This window comes from Synchiropus splendidus, chromosome 17 (assembly GCF_027744825.2).
Source record: "Synchiropus splendidus isolate RoL2022-P1 chromosome 17, RoL_Sspl_1.0, whole genome shotgun sequence".
In the NCBI taxonomy this organism is placed as follows: Eukaryota; Metazoa; Chordata; class Actinopteri; order Syngnathiformes; family Callionymidae; genus Synchiropus; species Synchiropus splendidus.
This window is the reverse complement of record NC_071350.1, coordinates 17050696-17073303: the sequence shown is the minus strand read 5'-3', so window position 1 is coordinate 17073303 and position 22608 is coordinate 17050696. Positions and strand designations below refer to the sequence as shown.

The 22608-nt window shown below is 43.5% G+C and overlaps 1 protein-coding gene across 8 annotated transcripts in view; it reads right to left on the bottom strand.

The window, feature by feature from the left end:
- Positions 1 to 21643, bottom strand: part of tcf7 (transcription factor 7) — a 41496-nt gene extending 19853 nt beyond the window's left edge. For all 8 annotated transcript variants that reach the window (XM_053846687.1, XM_053846688.1, XM_053846690.1 and 5 more), the window contains exons 1-3: positions 21212 to 21643; positions 21009 to 21078; positions 19521 to 19627 (exon numbers count right to left, since the gene is read on the bottom strand). In XM_053846687.1, coding sequence (XP_053702662.1) covers positions 19521 to 19627; positions 21009 to 21078; positions 21212 to 21394 — 360 coding nt within the window. In that variant the 5' untranslated portion in view covers positions 21395 to 21643. The remainder of the gene's footprint in view (positions 1 to 19520; positions 19628 to 21008; positions 21079 to 21211) is intronic.
- Between the last annotated feature and the right edge of the window lie 965 nt (positions 21644 to 22608).

Here is a 22608-nt window from a genome sequence, read left to right as displayed (position 1 = left end):
TTTGCCAACTGTGCAAACGTTTCTTCACCAAAATAATTATTAAAATAAATGATTAAAAAAATATTTGGGGCTTTTTAGGAACATGTTGGTGATGCCATCCTATGTTTTCAAATACTTTCATGTACTAAAAACATTTAGCTAGTGTTATAATGCCAAACAAGGTTCACTTTTACTTTCCACTAGGCCTGTGAATAAAGATTTTGAAAGTCGACTAGTCGCTGACTACCTTAGCGATTAGTCCCCTAGTCATCTTATGACGGGTACGGGTCAATGGACTTGTGAATATGTCTGATTGTAGTGGTGTAATGCAAACATAAGTTAATATAAATTTGGAAAATGATATAAAGGGCTGTAAATAACTGTGTTGAATGCCGTTTTGAAACTTTATATTTGAATTTTAAGTGCTCAAAATGTGGTGAGACAGGTGAAATGGTCCCACACTTTGGACGTTTTAGGTCGCGATGGTCATGCAGCCTGTTTCTGACCGTCAAGTTGATGCTGCCTAAACTGGCTAATAAAGTTATTTGGTGGATCTACTGCAGAGTTGTATGCATTGTCTAGAGCAGTCCTTCTCTAATAGTGGTCCTAGTGTTACTGAAGTAATACTTCAGTACTTAGTACTTTCTTTCTTTTTCTTGTCTTTAATGTCAAAAAGGATACAATGTTATGCAGATGTATTTATAATAACTTTATAGACAGATACTAGTTACAGAGGCAGCAGAGAGTAGAGGGGAGCGAAACGTTGACTTCTTCCTGAGGGGGGCGCAACAGAAAACAATTGAGAAGCACTGGTCAAGAGGAGAGAAGCATCAGCTGTCCTGCAACAGGGCGAGAAATGGAATCACCCCACTCTGAAGGTGAGGAGAGGACGCTGACGTAAGACAAGGCGTTTGTCAGCGGTGGTGAAAACCACCTAAAATTCTGCATACCAGAAAAAATCCAATTGTCAGTGTTTTTTTTTTTTATCCCTCATAAGTCAGTTTTCAACACCTAAACCAGTCAGCAATTAATAGCATCCAAATAAAAACATCCCCTCAAACATCCCCGCTGTGTCGGTGACGTCTAGCACAGGTCATGTGGTCGCGTCCCCTGCAGAGATGACTCCCTCTCTTGCTCATTCTGAAAGGTTTCCTGTTCGAGATCTTACTCATCAGCTCAGCCGAAAACACAGAGCCACTTGCCCAAATGGGAAATGCCACCAAACATGAAAAGCCAACACCCCCAGCTGTGACATGATTCTCATCTGCCGGGATTTGACACACAAACAAACCAAAAACCACATTTAAAGACTCGCAAAGGCCACGGCTTTTTAATTAATAACCCGACACTCGGTGCTGTTTGTTGGCGACAAGAGACGATCTCGGAGGAGGGGCTATCCAAACCCATGAAGAGAAGGGTCACATGACCTGACGGGGTTTCAAAGTATCCAATCTGGAAGATATTATGCCTTTCCTATATCATGGTGGATTTAAAACAGAGCGGCTCTTGATGTGGGCTGGAAGCTCAGAAAACAAATTAAAGAAGGAGGCCAACATGCTGCATTAATTCTCCCCAAGTTGTCATCCAAGATTTTTATAACTTCATACGTTCGGTTCCATGCACAGAAACGTCTTCTGGATTGTGAGAGGAAGCTGGAATACGTGAGGGAAGCCTTGCTTCAGGCAAGCGAATCGCACAAATGTTGTAGAGGCTGGAAAAACACTATTTAAATTTGAGTTCATTTTGGACTGGTTCTAACTTCTCTAAGAAAACTGTCATCACTTCCTGATTTAATTGGAGTTCGCAATGGCAAATCCCATTCAGAATAAAACAAAATGTTCTGCGTAAAAGAAGCAAGGTATTGATAACTGTTATAAGAAAGTTATTTCTGTTTCACTTTCATTGGAATGAATCAATGCTGCTCACCTCTAGAATTCTTTTTGTGTACAGCCAAATACAAACGTAGAACAAGACTGTGAAGGTCATTTTAGATCTGTTGTTCACTCCTTAGCGATTGTTGAGCTGCGATTATGTGCGACAAATGGTCGTGTTACATTATGGGAGCAGGAGAGGGACGTTGCCTTAGTGTATTTCAAGCAACACATTTGAGGCAACAAATGCTGAAGTTGAACAATCTGAGCTCCAGCAGCAAGCTGCAGCACGTTAACAAATCAGAGCACAGATTTTAGGTGAAAAAATGCAGCTGAAAGCACCTCTCTTGGATCTGACGGACAGAGAGGCGGCAGCATCCAACTCTGACTGGGTGTCCTGTCCAGGGTGTCCTCTGCCTCTTGTCTAAAGTCGCTAAGGCTAGGCCATTGTTTTTCAACTAGTGTGCCGTAGGAATAATTCCAATTTTGACATTTGACTGGAGACATTTTAAATAACAAAAAAATGGGTTACACTTCACTTAAAGGTCTCATCTATAATGCATTAGTAGTACATTCGTCGTAATGCATTTATAAGGCGTCATGAATGTTATGAATGTTCATCATGTCCGGCAACTTGACAAGTTTATTCAGAATTATACGATGCAGAATTTGAAAGAAAAATGTCATCTTGATGATGATATACTACTACACAACTTATATTTCATAAACCAGCTTAGTATACATGACTATAAACATTCATAACATCTTCTATAGAGCCTTATAAATGCATAATGTTTTCAACATGTACTAAAAATGCATTACAGATAAGACCTTACAGTGTTACCACTAAAATTCATCATCATAGACGAGTGTCAGTAGCTACAATTTTCCACAAATTAAAAGGTATTTTTCTATTATTTTGACAAAGCTTTGGCCAAAGTTAGATTGGTGTTGGTTCTTGGGATTTTCTTTCAATGAAAATAAGTGTGTCTTGGCTCAAAAAAGGTTGAAAAACACTGCACTAGATGAGCCTCCAGCTCACCACCAGCCCATTACGGAGGTAAGTGGAAGTGAATGAAAGAATCCATTTACTGCTCTTTGAAATATTGTAACAACGGAGGGGTGGTGGGTTAACTTCTTATACAAAATACAACAGCACATCACACTTCTGCAGATGTGTTGCATGTGGAAAAGATGACTTCAAGTCGCATCATTCAAGCTACACGAGCGAAGATTTTAGGTCATAAAGCCTCGGACATCGACCAGCAGCTGCGACATAAAAGGTTGGTGTTTGAATGTAAATTTAAGTCACATTTTAGATGGAGGAACGTGAAAACAAAAATTAAATTGGGAAGAGGAAAGATGCCGACATAGCATTTGAAAAAAAAAAGCACAAAATGTCTTGGAGTTTTGCCTGTAATCTGGATATCAGAGTGTCAGTTTGAGACCAATTTAGGGAGGTGGTTTGTCACGTGCAGTGGTGAGACAGTGTTGAATGGTGGAGGTGGAATCGGAGGATTGATGTGACAAGAGAGGAAGGGCCTTAGGTGGAGGACACACTGGTGGGAAATGTCTCAAGATCTGTCTGCAGATATGTTGGCTACATTTAGTTAACTATTGAATACAGAACATGTGTCGCTGCAAGTTACACGGCTCAATCCCGCAAACAAAGATAATATGTGACGGTCCGGGAGACAGTTTGGAATGACATCAGCAACAGTCAAAGCCCTGTGGTCACCGCCCAATCAGCTGATCCCTTTCATCATCTCTTGGAAAGGTCATCTTGTTTTAAAGAGGTATAATTCCCAAAGATTACAGTGACTGGAAGTACAAGAGGTCATTTATCAGCGCTGACCGCGGCCTGCGCCGACACAAGTTCCTCTCAGAGGACACTCATCTTTGTCCAGAGCGACGGTCTCTGACCTTTGGCCCAACGACATGGAAATTATAGTCAAAGACTGTTCAGTTGACCCCAACAGGCAGAGGGCGGAAAACAATAGTGTATGAGTCCGAGGCCACTGCTCCCCACAGTCGGCAACTCTAACCAAAGCATCCTCTTTTTCAGTGTCTCATTTATTGCCAGTGTCACTACATTTCTCCCCCCTCTCTTGTAGCGTACACAATTGTTGGTCCACCTTCTCGACTCCCTCACCATTTCATCTAAGTTATAAGAAGACAATGCTGAGAAATGAACGTTTGGATTCCATATTCGAGCGACAGCGGGCACACTTTTTCATAGTGTTCCGTTTAGAGTCTGAATACCGGTGAAAAACTAAACCAACAGGGAAACGGGGTGTATAAAAATATCAGCGCTGCATTAAGAACTTGGCTCCATCATGCGCCTCCTAATAAGCCATAAATGAAATGTCACCGAGACCGTCGGCTCATAACCAGAAATCCAGAAAGTTTCATAAACACCTGAGAAAACAGATCATGTTTCTCCCTCCTGTGAATTATCGATTTAACTCGCGACCACAAGTGGTTTGGCTCACCCCCTTGGTGGGAGGGTGGGTGGGTGAGGGGTGTAACGGCTGCAGTCAGTTACAGTTCAGCAGCTGCTTTTAGGAAGGAAATTAATGTCCAACGTTTGAGAAACAGCACTCTTGAGAATTTGTTTTTGTTTTCAGGAGAGGGCAACAAAAGATTGTTGAAACTTAAAGGAAAGGAAGTTCTCGAGCCCCTTTGGCGTCTCACTGAGGTAGACCTCTAACCCAGTGGATTGGAACTGAAGCAGAGGTGACAAAAATTGATGTGGCTCACATATTGAAACGTGGATTTGGTCACAGTTGTTACATGAAACAATAGCTCTTGTGCGTCTGGTCGACAAAAGAAACTTACAGGTAAAATTTTGAGGACTCTAAAAGGTTGTTTTAAAGAAAGATACTAGCAAAAGCGTAAAAGCACATCTATGTATAGGAGCCAAACACTCAAAACTCACTGCCTCCCTTTTTGATTTCACGATGTTTAGAGATGCAGATCATACTTTGACTGGTTTGAATTATAGATGTAAAACATGGAGCCACCCTGCTGCTTGTTTGTTTATTTGTTCATGACTTGGAAACAGCGAGAGGATCACAAGAGGAGCAAGTCAGAGGGAGATGAAATAGGATGAAAAGGAAGATGAAGGAGAGATTGATAAGCGAAGAGGGAAATGCAAGAAAAAGCAGAAGGATTGGGGTGAGGATGAGGAGGAGGAGGGGTGGTGGGTGGGGGGGGAATTGTGGATTTGAAATATGGATGAAAAAACAAACGGTGCACAAGCACCGTCTTACATCACTGACCACCCATCCCTAGTCCGCCCTCAGCGGTGGTCACCCTAAATCCGAAGGGGGACCCTCCTCTGCCTGTCCCGATCACATTACAGAGCACGCCAGGCTCTGATGTGGCTTCAGATAGAGCTTGGTCCATAACCACAGCGACCAGCTCAGTGCAGGCCCGGTCCTGCGGTCGCTCCGCTATATGAAAGAGTATTTTTGAATCCCCGCTATATTCCCGAGCTCCTCTAACATGCTGCTCTAGATTAGACGAGGAGGTGCAGCCAGCGAGTGGTTCTGACGTGTTATTCTGAAAAAAAACAAAAACTTGTCCATTTGCGGACTGGTAAACTCTGGTAGGAGTTGGAGAACAGCACGACTAATCAATGTCAGAGAGACGTGTGGTCGCCGAATGTACTTTTCTCCAAGGCATGAATGATGTTACTGGTGCAGACCGAGAGACTCCAAACTTCGACATTATAAACTGTCACCCAAATTAGGACCAGACAAACAAACTTGTGGCACTGCAATATGCGTGCGGCTCGCTGAATGCGGTTCAACTGAACGTTGAGTCCAGTGTTTGCAGCGGTGGAGATCTGTTAAAGTCAGGAAAACATTCACCCCAAGTTCGATATCTCACTGTGAGTTTAGAGAACTTGCTGGTGAGCACCTTGCAGCACCTTTGGAGCCAAGTTTCCAAAGATTAAACCTTTCCTACACCTCAAAGAAAAGGGCAGAGTTTCTCACAAATTTTCCTAGCGACAGCACAAGCATTTGTTTGTGTCCACCGACCAGTGCCCGACCTTCTGACTGGGTATGGGTTGGGTGCCAAGCTTCTTAAGGAGCTACTGTTGATCTTGACCCCGCTAACTACCTAGCAAAAGAACAGTGATTGGGTTTGAACAACATCCCGTCACCTCCATGGTCTTCGTTGTCTGCAGATTTGTCATCCATTAAACCGTGGCCATAGCCTTGTGAGTTGTCCAACAATCAACCACCTTAGGAAACCGGACTGCTTCAACACATTCTCCTTCCTAAGGCGTTGCATACTGATGGTCTTCAAGTGGACTGTAGCAACCGATGTGGCTTTTCACTTTGGGTGAATATATCCAATCAAATGTTTGGGTACTTTACTTGTGCTGGTCACATGAGGTATCAGGGATCTCCAGAACCTTGTCCCGGCACTACGGGTGTCTCAGATCAGGAGGTCAGATTTTGACATCAGGGAACACAAAAGTGGAGGGCACTGTACATGCTTCTTGGTCCTCCTTTAAGTCCGACTGTAAAAGGTGTAGTCCAACTGAACACACCAGTGAGGGAGCATCAACATTGGAGTCACTTTCCACTACATTTACTACCTCCACACTGGGATTTTCCCAGTTTAAGGAGGCATGCCATGGCTTGACCGTTATTCCAACCATTTTGTTTTAGAAATCCAATGAAAGAGGGAAACACTTGATGCAAGCCAAATGTGTCAACCTGCATTGACAACTGTCAATATGTGTCTCAGGACATTATTCAGAGTTTAATCTGTTCCAAGAGGAAACCTTGCTTTTCCACCTCTTTCTTTCATAACTTAAATCTTCACCGTTTTGATGTTTTGTTTTCATTTTCCCGCCACGCTTGCAGAAGGCGCATTGTCAATGGAGTGCACAGCTTTTCAACAATGTAAATGACAATACAAGAGAAACAAATGAACACATGGCTGCTGAACTACGTTAAATAGCGTCCAGACAAATGGACTCCAGCTCATGGTTGAGTATAGAAGTGATTACAAAAGGATCCTGTGAACTTCACCCCATTACGACACGCTCGGGCCTCACCTTTTCATCCCGCTTCCTTCCACACATCAATTAAAGCCTCTTCCATGAGCCAGCTCTTGTTCTACATTAGCACCTTTCCATGCCTCTCTCTGTGCTTCTCTTTAATCTTCAGGACATGTTTCCATTGATGGCTCTATTGATTTGATGTTGCGCTGGCTGCTTTCATCTCCACCAGCTCTAAGAAGTGCTGCACAGAGGAGGCCTCCATCCCTTCGCCCATTCTACTTCACAGGACAGGTGAAGGAGCCTCTGAAAATGTCTTGTTTAGCTGTTGGTAAGTGATCACAACATCACACTCATGAGGCTAGCAAATGTGCTACTCAAAAACAAACAAAAGCTTCATGGAGTTACTGTTCTTGTTTCACTACTCTGATGCTGTCACTGACTTCAGTCAACCTCATTGCTGCATTGGCCTGAACCACGTCTTCAACCGTGCAGATGTTGTATGAACGTTTTGTCGAGGGATGTAACCAACAACTTCTTTTCGTACTTGACTTCCACCTGCTTGAGCTGTGTTCCTCTAGTTCTCATTTCAGCACACTTTTTAATTTTTTTTTTCTATTTGAAAAATGGAGAGTCAGTACATCAGGAATGTCAATGAACGACACCAGACAATTTATCGCGGGCTCCGTTCCTAGATTAGAACCACGTTGAGGACTTCATGTCGTATGGTCAGAGTGAAGTGAAGGGCGCTTCCCTCCAGCTGACCACATATGGAGTCGGCCCAAAACCAAACCGGGGTCGGTGCTGGTACTTAAGCCACAGGGCAGAGGCTTGTTTGTGCGTGCGCGTGTGTGTTACATGGTCCCCAAGGGAGCACGGCAGGCGTGCGGTCTACAAAACGGTCCGGGAGCTGCCAGGCAGTGGAGGTTTGAGATTCTGCTATCAATCATCTCTACTAATGATATGGTGACTTTCACACAGTGTGTGATTATCACCCCAAAAATAAAGTGGCTGGCTGTACTGAAGGACCTCGGTCTTAAAATCAGAATTGTCCTCTGGGTCGGGTTTTTTTTCGTTCTATGGTCCAAAACAATTGAACTGCACGGCGTCATGTGTAAATCCTAAACCAAGCGGGTTCAAATGGTCCATTTTCAGGTGCCGCCTGGGTTACGTAAAGATTCAGTAGGCTATATTGATGATACAGGTAGAATCAGCTTTTGGCAGGTTTAGACTTTGTCTAAATAATTCATGAATTTTGCTTCAACACCAGAAAAGACAGCAACGTAAAACAGAACAAGATCTCCCCCTTGGTGCGTGGAAGGAGCTTGGGTGTGTTTTTAGGAACATACACTTAACAACGTAGTCCGGCGTCGGTCATCCTTCACCAGTAGAAGGATTCTTGTTGCCCTCCCTAGACAGCCAAAACCACCTGGAGCTTGTCTTAGCCACCACCTCTCATGTGGCCTTCCGCTTTCTGTACCAATGTTTTGGAGGTAGCGATGGCAGTGGGAAACCTCTGCAGCCATCCTACCACATGGGCTGCATGGGTACTTTGTTTGGCAAACCCACGTCCCATGACCTGGGACATGTCTGGTTACAGAGTGATGGCAGCCAACTCCCATCAGCTTGCAGCAGTTACTCGAGATAAAAACTAAAATCCTGTGTTTCTAAAGTTCCTACCACAGCTATATAGATATGCAGAAACAAGCGTACAGTCATATTCATTATTCTAGTGTGAGCAATATTTCTGAGGGACTAGCTCTTAATCTACACAAGATCAAGTCCAACACAATTCAGAGTGAACAGAATCAAGTTCAGTCTTTTTTTCCCTGCCAAGTATATATTTTTGAGCAACCAGTACCCCCCCCCAAAAAAACACCCAGTGACAGCAATATTTTGTGGTCAAGAAGTTGTTTTTTTTGTTTGAGGATTTTTAAAAACGTGGAGTTGCAACGTCCTTGATTCTGACACGATGCCACCTGAGTCACATCCCCACAGCTGTGCTGGTGCAGTCAACTGAACATGGAGAGGAGTCCAAATTTGTTTGCCGTTTTCCGCATCATTTTTGGGAGCTTTGGGTTGCGATTAGGTAAATGATCAAAGCCTTGCCTATCAAACATTAATTTATGCTCACGTTGTACACAAGCCATTAGCTGCACTCCTCTGACTGTATTTATTCTTGTCACCTTTCATCCCTCTCTTCTTATTTGCATTCCCTCATCTTCTCACTTTTCCACCCATCACTCCGATCCATCCATTTCATCATTTGATGTTCCATCGTCTGAGAATTGTTTAGTAGTGATTTGTAATGTAAATATGCAGCAGAATATGAACACGGAGCTCCCGCTGGACCTCGACTGAATACACTCAGAGACACACACACACACACACGCCGACAACACGCTGGGTATACAGAGGACATCCAGCAGCTGCCTGGCTCGCCGCCCTCTAAGCCATAATTGTTCCCGGCCCGATCCACACTCTTTGCTCTGGTCCGTTCCAGCCCAGCGGCTAACCGCCAGCAGCCCTCACGTCTTGTGCTTCCAAAGTGCCCAACCAACTCATGATTGAGCCCAAACCTGCCACATAATTAACTTCATGAGGCAAAGTGGGATGAGGAAAAAAAGGTAAAAATTAGATTTTCTTTTTGAGTGGAACATGGAACAGCATCCTAATATCATTCAGTATTAGCAGAACTGATAGAAGAATTAGAGCAACTTCATGGGATAGAAACTCAAAATTCCTTAAACAAAATTCAACTTAGTTAAATATATTGAAAATGTTTTATCTTTAATAGTAGTTATATTGCAACATTTTTCACGAGGGCATCAGATATGTTTTTTGTGTGCTACAATTTATTGGTACCAACATATAGGCATGCACAGATGCGTAAAATGGAGGAGTGGAAACGTTGAACTTTGAAGATCTGATACAGACCGAGAATGAATGTCACCACACAGACAAAGGAAGAAAAAAGGAATACAATAAAAAGAACATTTGTTAGAGGAAGAGCGCTACTTAACTGACAGCGAAGTAGGAATGTCATTGTGAGTCATACTTAAATACTATATTACCACAAAAAAGGTGGAAAACTAGCTTGGCTAGCGCCAAAAAGAATCCCGAACTTCAATGTACAAGCAACTAATTCATCAGACGAGATCGGTAATTTACCAACTAAATTAAGGTTTAAAGGGAGGTTGCATTAACAACTTCAGAGGAAGTTGGATCCTGCTCAAGCAACATAACAAACATGGCACCTACTGAGGGGAACCTTCTTCAGCTCATGGCTAAAAAGTTTAATTCTTCAAAACCCTCTTTATTGTCCATAGGATTCGACTTAATGCCATTTCAAACTATCATGCGTCACTTATTTTGTTCACGTTGCGATCGCTGAGTTGAAGGGACGGTTTGCGAAACATTGATTTCTGATCGCGATTTCACAGCACATGACTTTCCACAGCGTGCAGTGGTGTTAAGTGATGGTTCGTTTTGGCAATATGAGAGTGAAGCCAAAATGGAGGACTTGATATTAAATGAGCCCTTTAAAATGTCTTCTTCAGAACATCTGTAAGCCTTTTCCATACATGAGATTTCCCATCGTCCTTTTGAGTCACCTTAGGAATCCAACTTTCCTCCGCTGCCATTTTTTGGTCTCTGAATTGTTTAAACTGATTCCAAAACACATGTCGGGAAACCAGAAAACCAAGCACTTCAGCGGAGCCAAACCAGTGATCACAGCGAGCATCCTGGACTCCTGCCCCTTCTTCCCCGCCTGCAGCGAGCACTGATGCCACTACAGAGGATTAATCGACTCTCAAGCCAAATTACTTCACTGATCAAACCCCTGCCCATTTTTTTTCCACGGCGTCTTTGTGATGACAGTAAACATGTTAATATAATGAGCTAATGTGCAACAAGATTTTCCGCGATCCCTTGCACACATGGGAAAAGTTAGCGCAAGAGCACCACCAGGTCAACAGTTGCGTCTGGAAATGTCAAAATTAAGTAAATAATAAATACAAGAAAATAATATTCACACACAATATTTATGAAAGGAAACACAGAACATAAATTCAAAGTAAACAACGACTTTAAATCGTCTCAAAAGCATCGACCAAACACTCACTTTGTTTACACTCCTGCAGAGTGCTGCATCTATTTTTGTTGTCGTGCAACAGAACAATTTCCGTGTTTAACCAGGCGTTGGAAAGAGGTTCGTTCACTCAAATGAACCCTTGAAATTTTCCACCTTCAGTACAGTGGTGAAGAGAGAGGTGTGTGCGTCGCTCAGGTGCTGCCTTTATTTTCCACGGTAAACCACAACCTTTCTTCTTTGCCCGCGCACACAAAGATGCAAACTTCTAAACAACTTTCACCGTCGTCGCCATTTCACAAACACCCATATCTGGCTCATCAAACCGAAAACTCCTCCAAAAAAAGCAACCAGTTCCCCCAAAAACGTCTGGACGCCATTTTAGCGTCTTCAGTTTTTCAGCTCAAGAAGTGGGGAAACAACATGAAACCATCAGTCGCTGACTGATGCAAGTAAATATCTCTACATTTTCGCCAGAAAACTCACAGCTAAGTCGAGCTAATGGCTACGTTTAAGAACACCATGCACTCTAATAGTGAATCGTTTAGTTCTTCAAGAACTCAAATAGTATAATTTAGCATTTGAAGCTGAGAAAAACCCGAGTAACACACAGACGTAAGTGAACAAAATGATGCGATATTTAGCTAATGGCTGCTTAATTGGAAGCAGTTCCCCCTCGATGGAAGGGGCCAACTGTGGAGAATAAGTGGAGCCGGCGTGGCAGTCACGCTGCGCTGCTTGTTTGTGACCGTGTCAGTTATAGCTCTTTTAATTGGCTGCATTTACTGCCGACTCGCTATTTCAGGGAAGTTAAATGGAGAGATGGTGGCCACGTTTGGCGAAGTGAAGAAGTCCACAAGGGTTAAAAGATGCCTCGCGTGCGAGCCAGCCGGCTTTTCGTTCAGCGCGGCTTTTTAATCACACAGCAGCATCGTTCCTTCATAAACAGTTTTCCATTTGTTGTGATAAAGAGTGTGGCCCAAAATGAACAAAATGATCTAATAAATACAATAAACTGCACTGAAAACACTGTTTCACTTTTCAAAATAGCAAACATAAATGTTGAGGAAATAATAAATAAATGACAATAAATGAGTCCAACAGTCTCTGGAGAAGAGCAACGTCTCTGCTGGAAACAGATTTGATATTCGGGTTCTCTCAGGCTTCGATCGTGCAGCTGTAAAACGGCGAAGCATGTTGTTGAGTCTGCGGTTTTCCTTTATCAGGTGCTGTATGTGGTTTATTGCTGACTGTTCAGCTGGCCCACGCTTCTCTTCCATTTCTCCTGCCGCCGTGATACACTCTTTAACTTCTGATTTTCTGTTTACAAGTTCACCAGTTAATCAACCGACTGAATGAAGTGTTACTTTTGTTCTCCACTTCCTGCCCACCCACACGCTCCCTCTTTCATCTATACAGTGCTTCCCTTCGAACATGCCCCGTACTATGTGCAGCGCAAACACACTAACGCGCCGAACCACAGAGCAGCACACCTCAGAGTTGCTCCACTTTTTGCATGGCCTCGGCAACCACAACACCTTACAAACATAGAGATGAATTCTTTATGAGCTCTGCGGCCTTCCTGGAGCTACAAAAACACAGGCACAGTTGACCTCTCGGTGATGACAAGTATGCAGCTTTCTCTCATCTTTCACGCCTCTTTTCGAGTGCATCTTCAGCCCCTCCCTTCCTCCATATCTGCCTTCTTTCAAGAGTTCCTCAAGGCCAACTCCTGCTTCTGATCCTTCAAAGCTTTGATGCAACCTTTCAGACGGAAATCTAACATATGTTCACTCATTAATGGTTGCAGTGGTTTGTCATTTTGGAAGCTTCAGAACGTCGCTCACAAGCCTGATGCAGCGTGCGTGTTGGGCCTGGCTGTGGCGCTGTAATGAAGTCATATGGAACACAGTAAGGTGCCGTTGACAAGGTCGAACTCTTATTGCTGGTCATACTGGGCTACATTAAAGTCTGTAAACCCAGAGCTAAGGAACGGCGGAGCTATAAAAATGGATGTCCATACAGATGAAAACAGTCATATCTATCCACTCTGGGATTTGGTTTCACAAGGTTGTGGTTTCGTTGACTGAAATGACACCGTCTTCAAGTGGACGGGCCTTTGAAGTGTGTCGACAGTGACTATTCCATCGTGCCAATCGGCGATTCCTGATGATGACACTCAACAGACAAGTTCAATATGAGTCTCTGTGAGCTCTTTCCCTGAGACACTGTGCGTCGTAACTTCAATCGAGTACACAGTTTTGTTGAAGTTGAAAATTTGCTTGTAAATCCAAAACCGACTGAGGGTTTGAGAAAGATGAGGAGATAAGTGTGAGAAGTACAGCTGAGCGCGAGATGAAGGTGTATGAGAGCATCTTCTGCTGCGGGATTTCGACTTCTGTTTAGTGAGTGTTTGCATGTGTGTGATCATAGCCATGTGTGCTGGGCTTATTCATGCGGCTGCGGAGGCTCCGGCTGGTCTACCATGGGCACAGGGCGGAGGACGGGTTTCATTTCGTTGACCTATTTTTATGGCCACTGTCTTAATGGTGTGTATGTTTGAAGGAGAGCGGAGGTCACAAGGGTGGGTGAAAAAACAAATCTGCTCAGGGTCGGTGAAGACAAGTTAATAAGACCAATAGTGGATCGCACACTGAGGCTTTTGATGGGGACAGATAAAAAGAGGAAGGATGTTAAACTCATGTATCGCATCTGGAGGTGACGGCAGGTTTGACAGGAAATGACAAAAACAAGAGCAAATTATGTGAAAACAGTAGTTTTCTAGAGGTTGGAACAGGTTCTTTTCTTGCTTATAACTAACTCTTGCCCCAAATTATTATTGTTAATACACTTATAATACTCAATAGTAGAAATGGAAAGTATTTTCTGTCCCTCTAATCCCAAACACCTCAGATACATATCAAAAAGGTCATAGGTTCAATTCCATCTTGAACGAACTGGGGTCAACTGGGTCCTGCACTCTATAATATATAATTGAGGACTCTAAATTGCCTGTCTATAAATGCCCTGTAATGTGTGCCCACCTCTTGCCCCGACTAGCTGGCACAGACTCCGACCTCAGCACTAAGGAGAGCTATGGAAAACATGTATGAATCACAGCATTTCTCCTCCATGCTGAGATAAATGTGACCATCACACATGCTTGGTTGGAATGTGAGATTTCACTGGACTTTGAATCTTTACACAAACCTGGGAGGGTCACTGCTCCCGGTTGCAATGCTGGCACAGTCACCTAGATACCTAAAATGTTACCTCATGGATCTTTACTCACCACTATGAAGTGTGAGCAACAATTACCGTAAATTGTGGACTATAGGCCCCAACTTTTTTCTCCCGGGCTGAACCCTGTGGCTTATGCGGCACAGATGATATATAGATTTTTACGGGTAAATGAGCTTCATGCCGCTTCATGTCACATGAAACCAATGAAGTCACAGACCACTCCAAATGTGCTGTCTTCACCCCGTGTGTCTGCTGTTCGGCAAACAGAGTCGATCCTCCGGAGGACCGGAGACAAGTGGCAGCAGCTGACACCGGCTGTGGTGTCGGAACTTCGGGTGCGCAGGTGAAAACGCCGCATAAATTAAAAAAAAAAGCCATAAATGAAAGATGTGACCGCATGATACGAGTTCAGAACATTGTTTCTTGGGTCAGTCTCCATGCTGGACCCCGTTTTCAAAACTAGTTTAGAAGTGATCCACAAGTGTTTTTAAGACGGGTACGTGGGAATCAATGGCCTTTCTACTGTGCAGATATAAAAAAATATATTTTCCTTCTTAAATTTATTGGGTGCAGCTTGTATTCCACTGCACCCTATAGTACCAAATTTACGGTACATATGAAGCTTAGCCACCAATCCAGATGCTTATTTGGCTTCATGTGACTGAAACTCCTCTCTGCAAACAATGACAAGAGACTCTTTACTTGGTTTGACATCACAGGGTCAATGTCCTGTCACACGCACACGTCAAGTCAAGCTCCTGTTTGACTCAAAACATCAGGTCGTTGCCCATCAAATTTTTTAATATCAATCTAAAAGTGGAACACAGGTGACTCATCCTTCGCTATGATGGTTTAACAAGATTAAAAAAAATCCCCAAATATATGGACAGAAAAATAAAACTTCCCCCACAAGTTCCAGCGTGTCCTGGAAGAGCGCTCACCTGGTTTAAAAGAAACTCAAAGAACATTCCCCCGGAAGTGTTTTTCTTTCAACAAACAGGTGAAGGAATCTTTTGGACGCATATAATATTTAATATCAAACACACTTCCTCTGCCAACACCTGTCGTTTACTGCAGTGCCGTTTCCCCCCTCAGCCCCGGACAGGAATAAGGGGATGAATAATTGCAGGTATAAACACCTCGGGGCAATCACAGGGTGGTTTTTTTTTTCCCACCTTTCAGATATTCTTTTAAATATTTCTTCTCTTCAGGTGCCTTCACAAGGCGCTACATCAAAGCTGGCTCTCTTCGGGTCATTTGGATTCAGAAATCTGTCGCAGCTTGCCTCTGCTCCCATATATACAGCCCAGTCTCACAGCTTTAAAGTTCACAGCGTCACTTCATCTATTTTGATCTCGGCTGAGGTTTATCGGACACGCCTTCGGATGCGCTGCCTACGCACGCCTTCACTAACGCAAACATCAGTGGGGGTCCTTGCCCTCTGAACATAGGTGTGATGGAATTCAAGATGTCTCTATGCTGTTAAACATGGTTAGCAGTGAGAGCAACTCATATCCACCAAGTACTTGGCAAATCAGAGCATCGACGAGTCAGAACCACTTCCCGTCTGAGAATGATTCTGTGTTGTCTCAATTAACTGCAGTGGTTGTTAGGTGTGTAAGGAAAAATCTATCCACTGAGGGAGACTACACTGCAGCTCACCAAATGGTATTTTGAAAGGTTATGAGACCAGCTGTCACAACATGGTTGAAAAAAAAAAACATTGGTGTAACAAGAGGCAAAACCCAGCTTTCAAAGTGTTGTGCCGATTGTCCAAAACCAAATTTTTTGGGGACCTTATATTGAATGGGTGTTGGCATCCAAAGCACTTTGCAGGACGTTAAACCAGGTCAGGAGTGTGAGCAACTCTTATCCACAAAGTACCATGTTAGGACACTTGAGTCAGAGTTTATCAATGAGTCTGAATCACTTCCTGAACTTTCCGAGGGGAGAACATGTGCTCTATGTTGAGCCAAAGATGTTTTTGTTGCTATGTCCCACTATTCTGTAGCCTGCTGCTGTTGGGAGAAATGTTGGGTTGCTGTGGAGGATCTAAAACAAATAACAACGATGCAAAGCTTAGTGGTTTCAGTAGCGGAAAACGTTGCCGGTGCAAACAGAACAAAGCAAAACCCAGCATGGAGTCTGAGCGATTCAAGTCCGCCACCATGGGACTCCCGCTACACTTGAGTCAGACACAGTATCAACGAGTGTGAACCACTTCCTTTCTGAGTCCACTGAGCCAAACAATGTGAAACAATAATTCCACGCATCAGTAGCAGAGTGAGAGTCACGCTCAATGATTCTCACAGTCTCTCAGAGAGACTCACCACGGTTGGTGATTTTCTGCCAAACTTCTAAAACACTTGTGGGGCACAGAACGGCAGCGTCAATATGAGGCACCCACCGAACTTTCTCAGCTCATCAGCAGAGTCATTAATATATGCATTACAGTTTCCTCGACGGGTTCTTGGCATGTCGTTCAATGGGAAACAAGCGTAACACGGCACCTTTGGAGATGCTGAGTCTCTTACAAGCAGCGCTTTGCTGTCTGCAAGTGAAAGCTGCTTTTCTTTCAGGCCTCTTAAATCTAAATGGCTGTCCTTATCGTACCCAGTCAGAGACGGGGAGGCCCCCGTGCCGCTCATCCCAGCCCCTGGGTCTGAATGGAGGGGGATTACGGAGGCCTCAGCCAGTATTGCTGCCATTGTTTACCTAGGGACTAGGGGCTGGCTGAACAACCCCCCTGTCAACATGGAGACACAATAGGAAACAAGGAAGTGGAACCATCCTCCAGATTTGCACACACACACATGCCATTCCCTTGATCTCGGAGAATCGACCTTGTATTATTGGGAAGAAAAAGGGACGGGTTGAGAAGCTTATTAGCAACTTCACTGGACTTTCATCACGGCAGCAGTGGGGAGCCTCCAAACAAGAAAAAGTTGCAGCGATGCAATGTTTAAAAGAGACGACTTGTCAAAAAAAGTAATTGTTTTTGCTGTGCGAGTACCAACTTCTTGCAGCAATGCAGAAAATGGAGAATATGACCTCATTAAATCCACAGCTAAACCTTTATTTCAACAAACGACACAGACAGCGGATTAGCAAGCAGTAGGAGAAAACAAACACATTAATAAACATATCCGAGTGTGTGCTGCAGCTTAGAACAGAGCAAGGTCCGCATATTAAAATCATTTGTGAGGAATTGTCTACATTAAATAACCCCCTTTTACCCTTAGTTGTAGCACCTCAATGGATTGGGTCACAATAGAACAAGCTATTTCCCCCATTTTATATAACTGATCTGGAGCTTTAAAGCTTCAGTCAATACAAAAATTACACACGAAATAACTTTTTATAGAGTTGCGTGTTGATTTATATTATGTTGAATCCTGAATTCGGACTTGTGATGCATAAAAAAGTGATGCTTTTAGCTGCTAAAAAATTGTCTGTCAGACCCACCAGCTGAAACGCTACACGCACGCTCCTACATCCACACAGCAATCACGGCCATTTCTGCGCGTCCCTCGGCAAACCTGTAGTTTCCCAGCCATCTTGTCCTTCCATTATGGCCCCTCCCCGCCTGCCTCACCTACACCGTCCTCCACCGCCGTGCTCAGCCCTTTCAAGTGGAAGGTAGCAGAGGCTACCACCTCGCTAGCAGTCGGCTAATTACAAGGGAAGTGGCAACAAGTGAGCATTGTGTGGAGTCTTCCAGGCTCACAGAAAGAAAGTGCTCTTTATCCTGCCGCCTGTAACCCCCTGTCTCTTCACACCCACCCCGCTTTTGACAAAAACAATGAGGGGCCACGCTGGGGTTCTACCTGCAGAGCTAAAGTGGATATAAACAGCATTAAACCAATTAAAAATAGGGATTTTTCATCCCGTTAAAAACTGTATTTTCTTGTATCAAGTAGTGTCCATGAAGCAGCAGAATTCTGAGATCAAGATCAGAAGATCAAAACTTTTCAGAAGATTGTCAGCACTTTAGACACCGTCTACAGCCATTGTGACCAAAAGATAAACTCCGTGGTCTCCAGCATTTCCACATCAGGCCACTGTAGCCGGTCATGATCATCCTCTCCTCACACCTTCACATGCATGAACCTCACTCGTCGCCGTCACCTTCAACATCAAGGGTCCGTCACTGTCTCTCCTCTCCACATGTCCAAACCATCTGCCCAGCAAATTGTTCTTTTCCAAATAGATACACTCAATTCTGATCTTGTCCATACCTGCATCTCTGACTCTTTTAACTCTTGACTCCTCTAAACTGCATCAGGGCCATAAACACAGCTGTGCCTCCCTTGGTCATTTACATCGACTCCATCATGTCCGCACTCACTTCTTCACCTCCCTACAACAATGTTGTGTTGCATCCATAGTGTAGTCAAGCTTTTTACTAAAATACATGAAGCTTATTTTACATTGATTTAAAAACAACAGCAAGGTGAAAACCTTTTTTTGAGCTCCTTAAACGTGCAGTCAAGATTCAATATCTATTCATCAATTGCATTTCTCTCTAAATCTAGCAAGTCAACCACTTTTAAAACAGCTGGATCATCCAGTTCCAACCGAATTAAGTCCCCAGCTACCACATAAATTAAAGCATACCATATTCACTCACTTTTTTTCATTCAATAACCCACCAATTTAAGCAAAAAAATACAAATAAAATAAAGAAAAATATTTTTTTGGTTGGTTTGTGTGCAGAAACATCTCTAGAGAAATCTCAAATGAAATGTGCAGCTGCTTCTTATTTGTCAGATGAATAAGAACCACAGACTCTCACTCAATCCAACTGTAATTTTGTTGCAAAATGATGAAGCAAGAATGTTTTTTAACTTTACAAAAGTTCAATAGAACAGTTTTTTAAGCAATGAAAGGTTTGTTTTCAGACATAATGTCAGTGAAAACACAAGCAGGTAGGATGGAATTTAACATAGCATGGATCGGAGTACAGCAAGGTCTCATTACCACAAAGCAGTGAAAAGCATTTTCATATTCACTCGCACAGCATCAGACTCACATTTCTGAAAAAACTTTAAGGGAAAAGATATGCTAAACTCATTAGGAAACACAAGAGACCCAAGGCGTTTGTGGTTTCATGTTCGGTCCAAAGCAAACAAAGTCCTGAATACCGTCACAAATTGAATCATCATGCTTTTCCTTTTCTTGTCAAGTCAGACACAATGAAGCTAAAAGTCAGCCAGGGTTCAGAAAAAGCAGGTTCTGGTCGCTGCTAGGAGAAACACTGACAGCAAAGAAGACCAAAACCAAAGGTGTGAGCCAGTTAAAAACATGGACTTACAGGTGGAGAGACTGAGCTGTTGGGGATGTAGGAGTCAGGCAGCATCAGGAAGGGGTACCCCGGGTACGCCGGCGTCTTGTACATGCCTCTATCTTGCTTACTGGACACTGAAAATCCCAGATAAACAGAGATATTTACCAACAAGAGCAACTCTTCATTCACCATCAGAAGGCTATAAAACTGACTTCCACTCTTCAGAGTCGCCATGCATTCAACTATTTACACGTCAGCGGGTTACAACATGTTATATCCTCGTGTGAGTGCAGATGACGACACTTGAGACAAAAGTGTTACAACTGTCACCAGGTCCGAGAGACGTAAACTCCTGTAGCCTATGTGTTAACTCGGCTCTCACCACCACCCACATCAAGCGACACGCTGTGGCTCTGACAGCGCTGCATGAGAACAATAGAAACCCCATTTGCATACTAATAATGACTTATGATTTATATATAGGCATATACTGTATATACACACACACACACACGAGAAGTACAGATGCAACTTGTAATACATGTAGGTTTGACCTCTAAGAACCTTTAGCTTTCTTAGAAAATAGAATGCCCATTTAAAATAGCGAGATTTAACTCCGCTTTACATGCGTTCCAATAGTTTATTTATAGGGTGAAACACTGGAGTAAAACACTTGCAAATTATAGTTTGAGTAGTTAAGTTAATATGGAAACAGAAACACAACTTTTATCGTGATTTAACTATTTTACCAAATTAGTTATTTATGGAAGTGTATTTAAATATATTTTCACAGACTGAATCAGGAGGGGTTTTCTAAATATATAATTATTATATACGGTATGTGATTTTAAGAAGATCAGCCAAACGTGTTTATAAACTCTTTCGACTCGCCAGCATTGTAACGTTTTCGGGGATTGTGTTTTTCCAGATTATTGAAAAGAAGAAAAGCTACTGTTGTAAGAGTGAAACACAATATTTTTTGATTCCATCTGACGGTCTATCACTTAAAGTAGTGCACAGACATGCAGTTTTAGGTTCATTTGACATGGCGAATATATTAAATACAAAAGATATATTTAGTTTCAAGCATTTCTTTAAAAAAATACATGTACAGTGAAGCATGAAAACAGTGAATATAATGGTGGCAAGTATTTATTTCAATAAATATTTTGAGTATTGCATTCGTTTATTTTAGCTTTGTTTTTTATGTAAGCATTTTCATAAATTCACATTTAAGCAACCCGAATTAAGAGCTGTGCTTTGTACCCAGGGGCAGGACTCATCTCCCCAGGAGGTTCCATTTCCCAAATATTTGCATGACTCACATACCGGGAGACGTCTTTTTTTACAGAGTGCACCTGAACGCAACTCTTTGAAGTTAAAGCAGCAACACGTGTCCCACTGACCAAAATACCCCACGCTCGGTCGCAGTGGGGGGTTTTATCGCTCTTCGCTCGACTTTCCCAGATACCATGGACCGGATAAGAGCAAGTGTGAGGTGTGTTTTTGTCTCACCGCCGTCGAGATGTTCCCGGTGTTTGTCCGGAAAGCCCCTCTGCTCGCCCTGGTGTCCCCGTCTGACCGCCTGGAAGTCGCCAACAAACAAACAAACGGGGGTTCAGGCGACTCGCGGAGGCAATGGGAGACAGTTTACACACACGCGCACAAAAAGTTCACACGATTCAAGTTTCATTCACCGTCTTGTTTCGGGCACCTACCGCCGCACTCGGATTCTGACTCGTCTCCGACTCGTTGACCAGCGAGGACTTGAGGTCAGCCAGGTCCCGCTCCGTCAGCTCGATCTCTTGTATCTTCTCCTCCTGTTCGCCCTCGTCTTTGAAGGCGATCATCTCATCGTTGGCTCCCAGGTCGTCCCCGCCGCCGCTGCTGAGCTGAGGCATGTCGACTCTCCCCCGGCGGGCGCTTCGACCAGCACAACTCTCAGGAAACCAACCCCCGAAGACGCGGAGCTACGGCGACTTGTCTTCAATCTCCTCGCTGGCAAAGGTCTCCAAAGTGCCGCCGCATCGAGGAGCCGCGCAGGGAAAAGTTGTGTCGTCCTCCGGGTGGGTGCGAGAGAACTAGTGTTTCCTACAAACAGCAAACATCTCATTTGAGCTCCAGACAAGACGAGGACTCCCGACATCAAAGGGCGCCGTCCGGGTGATTGACAGGTCCGATGACTTGTTGGGGAAGGGGAGGGGAGGGGGGGGGCACGATTGTTTGGCAGGGGGCTGAACTTCTTAAAGAGAAATCACCGCATTATTTATGACCTCCAGGGGCGTGTTCACACCGTCCACGTCCCCTCGGCTGCCGCGGCTAATAAAAATGTGACAATTGCCAACGTCACTACAGTGATCCCCCCAAAATAGTTGCATTCGTCAAACACTCACTTTCCCCTGCTCACTTCGCGAACATAAAAGCTTCACCATGTCTTTCATTCGCTGCTTATTTGTGTTTTGTTTTGTTTATAAAATATTTTTTTCACCATGACACACGATTTAATTCTTTTTCCTTTAAAATTTATTAGTAATTCATTGAAATTAGCACTTCATCGTGTATAAAAATAAGTAAATGAAAACAGAATCAAGTTCTTCGGCACCTGAAGAAGAGCCGTGCTGTTTCATTCATTTTGTTCATGTGCATCTTTCAGACAAGCCTGTGGTCCTGGCATAGACTTAGACTTAGACTCTTTATTGTCATTGCACAAAAACATGTCACTGTATTATGGCAACAAAATTTCGGTCTGAGGCCTCCAACTTCCATAAACAAAAACTATAAATATTATATATATATATATATATATATATATATATTATCAAGCCTGTGGTCCTGGCATGGTCCACCAGGTGGCTCCGCCCAATCTTTCAAAACCCTGCTATTCGTAAACAAAAGATCTAGAATGCAGAGTTTCTTTCGTTGGGAATAAAGCCCCTGAGATCATCGAGTCGTCTCCTTATGTCCAAGAGCAGGTGAAAGTAATGCGTGACTGGTGGGCCACATGTGGCCCTTCGGCTTCAACTCTGCGGTCATGGTTTAAAATTCCGTTCATTCGTCTGCCTTGAAAGTTATGTAAGTGGAAACATCAAACGCATCACAGGAAGTGATGATTTAA